General features: G+C 29.4%; 2 protein-coding genes across 4 annotated transcripts in view; one reads left to right on the top strand and one right to left on the bottom strand.

The window, feature by feature from the left end:
* The window catches only part of LOC106460700 (neprilysin-11-like), a 101,614-nt gene extending 100,035 nt beyond the window's left edge, over positions 1 to 1,579 (top strand). The window contains exon 20 of the mRNA XM_022387475.1: positions 527 to 1,579. Within this exon, the coding sequence (XP_022243183.1) occupies positions 527 to 629 (103 nt within the window). The 3' untranslated portion in view covers positions 630 to 1,579. The remainder of the gene's footprint in view (positions 1 to 526) is intronic.
* A 56-nt stretch (positions 1,580 to 1,635) lies between these two features.
* The window catches only part of LOC106460701 (FUN14 domain-containing protein 1-like), a 24,313-nt gene continuing 19,730 nt past the window's right edge, over positions 1,636 to 6,218 (bottom strand). For 2 of the 3 annotated variants that reach the window (XM_013920435.2, XM_022387478.1), the window contains 2 exons: positions 4,326 to 4,445; positions 1,636 to 2,219 (listed from right to left, as the gene is read on the bottom strand). In XM_013920435.2, the coding sequence (XP_013775889.1) occupies positions 2,139 to 2,219; positions 4,326 to 4,445 (201 nt within the window). In that variant the 3' untranslated portion in view covers positions 1,636 to 2,138. The remainder of the gene's footprint in view (positions 2,220 to 4,325; positions 4,446 to 6,218) is intronic. The other variant, XM_022387479.1, reaches the window with a different exon arrangement.

Below are 6,218 nucleotides of genomic sequence, written 5' to 3'. Positions count from 1 at the left end.
AGATTAATTTACATAGATAACACTGGAGTAGTGTATATAGAGAAACTGCTTGACTCATCACGTTCTACAGATTAATTGACATAGATAACACTGCTAGACTCATAATCACGTTCTATAGAGTAGTGTAAGTAGACAACATTACTCATTATGTTCTATGGATTAGTGTATATAGAGAAACTACTTGGCTCATCATGTTCCACAGATTAATGTTCATAGATAACATTGCTTGGCTCATCATGTTCTATAGATTAATGTAAGTAGGTAACACTACTTTACTCATCATCATCATGTTCTTAACTCATTGTGTTCTATATAGTAGTACAAGTTGATAACACTACTTGTTTTTAACTATTTTTATATATATAAATAGTAATTGAAATGTTGTTATTTTTCACTTTTACTTTAATCTTTGAAATTAATGTAAATAATTTTATTTTAAATCAAAATTTTTAGAAGTTAGAAAAAATATGTATCTGATTGAAACTTGCTCACAACCTTATATCTTCTGATTTGTTTCCTTCTTCAGAGTTATTGGCTCCTTATCAAACATGGCAGAATTTGCTGAAGTATTTAATTGTAAGGCTAAATCAGAAATGAATCCTGCACGGGAGCGATGTGTTCTTTGGTGACAACTCTGTTAATGTACTCTAGCTCATATATCTATTTCTAATGTTATGAAACTTCAGAATTATGCAATAAACATAATATGGAAAATAAAATCTTCAGCATTAGAAAAGTTTCAAGTACAACTAATTTTTTTGTTTTATGTCTATATATATATATATATGATTTTATCAACATTATTTATCTGGGGACTGTTGCAGTTTTCTCAACACTGACTTGTTGCTAGTAACTATCGGCAAGTGTACAAAAATAACAATGTTTTCATCACTATTATTAATAAACCATACAATTAAGAAATACATTTACATCACCAGTCTTATACAAAAGTTATCTCCTGTTGGTTTATATTACAAGTCTATGTTTTGAGAAATTAAACCAATAAAGTATTTTATATTTATTTGGAGTGGGAATTTTTTTCTTCAATACTGAACACAGCTTGAATGAGAGAATTAAGTTACATAACTCTGATGTATTGAATTAAAAATCATATAAGCCTTAAATGTTTGGCTTTTAATTGTCAGATCAATATCTATAAGATAAATATCCTCATCCCTGTTTCTGCCAAGTTAAGCCACTATATGTTGATTAATATGAATAGTAAAAATTAAATTCACATGAGGTTAAAAGGTAACTTAAAATTTGTTGACTGCAAACTTTTACACATATTTGGTCAATATTTTCATTACAGCATAATACATGGATGTGACCTGTATAAAAACAGCTTTCAAATAATAACACAACATCACTGTATTCTTTAGACAAAACAAGTCATATAGACCTGGTTCTTAAAAGTCATAATTTTGTAAAATTCTCAGAAAATAATATACAAGACATACATATTAGATGCTACTGTAAAATTTATTTCATTAGCTTTACCACACTTTTGTGTGTACTTATTTAACAAACACTGGTGTTAAGAGTTGTGAAAAGCAATTTAATAACATCTGTTTATCCTTCATTTTCTGAGCTAAATCTAGATGCTTTACGTCAAGTAAAAAAATAATAATTACAGACATGAGCCAAATTATATTTATTTATATGAGTAGATAAAATACACTAATAATAAATAGCTAATAAAATTTCTCAGTTTATTATACATTCAATCAAATTGTTAGTTTTATAAGAATAAAATGTATGCTGTCCAAAAAAAGATAGGATTCACACTAGAATGAATGTTTCAGGCCTAAAAATTCATCAAGTTTCCTGAATGCTGTATTTATTTCTCAGTAGTAAAACCAGAACATTAGCTAAACTTCTTTTTTCTTTTTTATTCTAATGTTTTTAAGTGACTGTAAAGCAATACATTAATACAACTCCAAATGTACACTTTTATTTTTTTAAGAGGTTCGCTGATGTTTTACCAAAACGTCAACCATAATTTCACTGTGTGACACAGGCTTTCTCTAGATATTTTAGTAAGATTGACAAGATGAATGCAAAACAGAAGAGGAAATCTGTTTGTTTGAGTTCATCATCTACAACAGCTAACTGCCTTCATTCATCGCAAGCTTGTACTATGAAGAAGCTATCCCTATTAGAAACCCTCCAGCAAATCCTGTTGCTAAGACAACATTCTCTTTCACAAATTTCTGACCCTACCATGTGAATGAGAATAAATTAATTATGAAGTAAATGACATTTCTGAAAAAACAAAAACAAAACATGCTTTGTCTTTGAACAATGAAACTATAGTAAAGAAAATATAGTTGGCACATCTCAATACAAAATTTCCCAGGGGCTTTTAATCAATTTTTATATTTAAGCAAAATATTTTGTAATATCTCCACTTAAGAAACTTCCAAAACACTTACAAAGGTAATCACCCCTTTATCAAATTGTATGTTTTTGTGATGCGTCTTGGCTAAGTTATATTTTTTGAATTTAGGTAATTAAACATTGTGTTTTGCATTAACTGATTACATATCTTCTAGGTAAAGTTCAATTTTGATTTGATGTTTGTCATTTCTATTTTTTTGTAGTTAAGCAAAAAGCTACACAATGGACTATTATGATGATCTCATATTCTGCATAAAATGTATAGAAATGTGTCATTTTCAGTAAATCAATACAAGTTAACTGAAACACGATTTACAAACCCTAAAGCATTACTTAGTTTGCAAATAAAATAGAAATATATAAAAATTAACCTAGATCTAAAATCAGAAAATAATATTTAATATGTTAAGTCAAAAAGTTTACTCATAGCAATTTCATATATTTTAATAACCTTGCTTTAGAGAAATGAAACTATTTGTTAAATGAAAGATTTTCAAACATATTTATGAAAGTTTGGGGTCTTCAATTTTAATGTTTTAATGATTTGCTTAACTTCAGTCACTGAGTCCAGATTAAAGCACAGGCGCACTACGGCCTCAAAATTTGAAGGAGGCCCAAAAATGAGAAGATGAATAAAGAATGAAGGTAAAAATGGGGAAAAAAAAAAATAATATATATATATATATATATATACACACACACATATATATATGTAAAGACTTCAGCAATGTCCACTGTAGCAGTAGGGATGAAATACAATTAAGTTATTACTTTTAATGGATCAAAACAAACATTCTGCATTATGCCAGTTTCTGGGGTTGAATTCAGTTTTATTTGCAGAAATATATGCAAGAATCATAGTATTATAAATTTTGAGTTACTTGAAGAATACAAGTGTTAATAAAATTCAAGTCTTTCTTGTTTATTAAGTGCTTGAATGTTGATATGTTAGAACAACTGACACATTTCAAAGAACATCAACTACAAAATTAATATATTTCCTTATTAAAGGTATAAGTTAGAAACTATGAAATAAAATCACAACATGTAGAAATTTAACAAGCTATTTCTGACTCAACAGCAGCACAAATGGTAGGACACTTTTTAGGGACCATATCTGGTATTTAGTCTTTTTTGTTCTATAGGAATATTTATTATTTTATAGGAAATCCAGGGTTGTATGGTGATATATAATTTAATATCATCCAAAGAATATAAAATTTATTTTGTCAGTACAGTTGGGTGATTTTTTTTGTTCTCTAATTCAAACAATGGCCTTGGCATTGTTGTAATATATTATCCATGTAACACTCACCATTCCCAAGATTTTTGTGAAACCTACGAGGGACTGAAGAGACAAGCCAAAATCTCTCGAGTGTTTGTTCTTGTCAAGATGGAAACAAGGTCATATTCAAAGCTAAGCTGCAAATGTAATGTTGCAAAATCCATGGTATTATAATGTAGTAGGTGTGAATGCGATCATGATGGCATGCAAGTTTGTTCAAAAAGTTAGTCATAAGACAGGTTAGAGAAGCTATGGTAGAGAAGGTGCTGTCAAGTATCCAAAGAGAGGTAAGTCTACATGAAAGAACAATAAACGTACAAATGTATCCAACGGCTTGCCCTCAGATGTAAAAAAAAAGCAAAAACAATTTGATATTGTGCAAGTCTTGATGATTCAAAGGCGATTTATGATCGGATAAGGACTGGAGAATATGAAGATTGTTTCCAAAATGCAAGTATATTACAAGGATAAGAGGAGTACTAAAATAATGGCAAAATTATCCCCAGGTCATGCCTTACATCTCACTCTCAAGCTTCCAGATTTCCAACCAAAACAGTCATATTTTCTGCCATTGAGTCAGTGATCATTTGTTAAAAAAAAATACGAAATTCTTTCTAGAAGGATCATTTATTTCAACTACCTGTTCTAGGTATCTTGAGAAACCTTTTTGAGCATGTTTTTCTAAATGTTTTGAAGCTGTCTCCATGTCTTTACTTAACTGGCTCCAATTAATCTTAATGTATCCTTGGTGTTGAGCTATCTGTAGAATGACAAAATGGTTGATTTTGTAGTCTCAACTTAAATAGTTGCATTCAAGTCATTAACAATTTTACCCAGAAAAACACAACAGATTAAGTATGTATACTAGTATTAATTACTCTCCTACATTCATGTAAAACTTGTAGAAATATATATATATATAATGTAATAGTAATCATACACATCAGATGTTATATATAAATATAATGACAATTAGTGAAGCATACTGTAAAATAACAATTTATCAGTTGTGGTTTAATTAATTATTCATTTAATTATGTGAAAAAAGGCAAGCTTTGCCAATATTACAAACTACCAACAATACACAAACAAACTTGTGTGGTTGTTTTTCTCTTTTTTGAATTTTAAACAAAGTGACTATATGTTACTCTTCAATTACCATCAGTCACTAAATTTATATTTTCATCTAATATTCATTTATTTTGAATTAAATCTTGAATTACTACTGTGACTAAATTTGCCTTTAAACAATATCAGCTTTCACACACACAGACAAACATTATCCACCTACACAATTGTTCCCTAAAAAAGACCATAATATACAATTAACATAAAAAACTTAAGAGAAATTCTGTCCAGTATTGAAACATTTATTGCTTCAAGGGTATTCTTGGCAGTGAATACATCATAGAGGTTTGGCTTTAATGGAATGTTCCTTCCTGTTTATGAAGTGGGACGATGTTTCGGCTTCTATACTAATGCCTTCAACCTGAAGGCCTCAGTACGAAATCCAAAATGATGTCCCACTCTAGAAATAGGCAGAAACAGTTAAAGCAACAAACACTACCACTAAAATATTTGCTAAAATCTGTAATGTCAACCTAATTCAATGAAATTAATGGCAAATGTAAAGAGCAAAATATTATTTGTTTTATATGTTTTAATACTATTTATAGTTATTGTTGAAAATGTACAGTAATAAACTTCAGCTATGGACATTAAAAAGAAGTTTAGTGATCTGTTGACCACAAAGAATCAAACCCTGGGTTTTTACTGTTGTATGTCTGTAAACTTACCCCCTTGTGTGGGGTATATGAGAAACACATTGGTATTCTTTAATAGAAGGACTTACGTGTGATTGTCATAAAAGCTTGTTTAGGATGCTAGATTATAACTAAGTAGAATAACCTTTTCAAGAGGGGTCACAGGTGAAAGGCCATGTCATATCATTTGTTGACTCGCATTCAAAATTTTATTGAACTACTATTTCATGAATTTATGTCAGTAAGTTTGATATCAAACTGTAAATTACAATTCAAATTTTAGTACTATACATTACTCAATTTCTTAATTTAAAAGTAAATATTAAAAAACAGATAAACATAGATTTTTGTGTGTGTCACGTGGTATGTTGAATGCAGCACTGATTCAAATTAGGTGTTTGTGAAGCCAAAATACTCAGTCTATAGTTTCGTACAAATCAGAAACTCAAATTACCGATATTGACAAGCTAGAATATTAAATAAGAACATCTTATCTTTTCTATTTGCTAAGATATTGCTCATGTAATAACTCAAATCATAGTGGCACCCCACCCACCTCTTTCCAATTTTGAAAACACTCTCTTATATATACTTATTTCTTTATATGACATGAATAACCAATCAGAAGCTCAGAATGTTTCCCTAGTGGCTTTCTTAGCCATTTTAATGGGCTTGATGCTATTTCTTTCTTTTGAACCAATATTTCAAGGAGGTAGGGTGTGTCTTTAGTCTGCTCGAAACTTCATATTATTTTAGACTAAAATACATCT

Source organism: Limulus polyphemus, unplaced genomic scaffold (genome assembly GCF_000517525.1).
Source record: "Limulus polyphemus unplaced genomic scaffold, Limulus_polyphemus-2.1.2 Scaffold818, whole genome shotgun sequence".
In the NCBI taxonomy this organism is placed as follows: Eukaryota; Metazoa; Arthropoda; class Merostomata; order Xiphosura; family Limulidae; genus Limulus; species Limulus polyphemus.
Note: the sequence above shows the minus strand (reverse complement) of the source record. Positions and strands in the feature narration are given on the sequence as shown.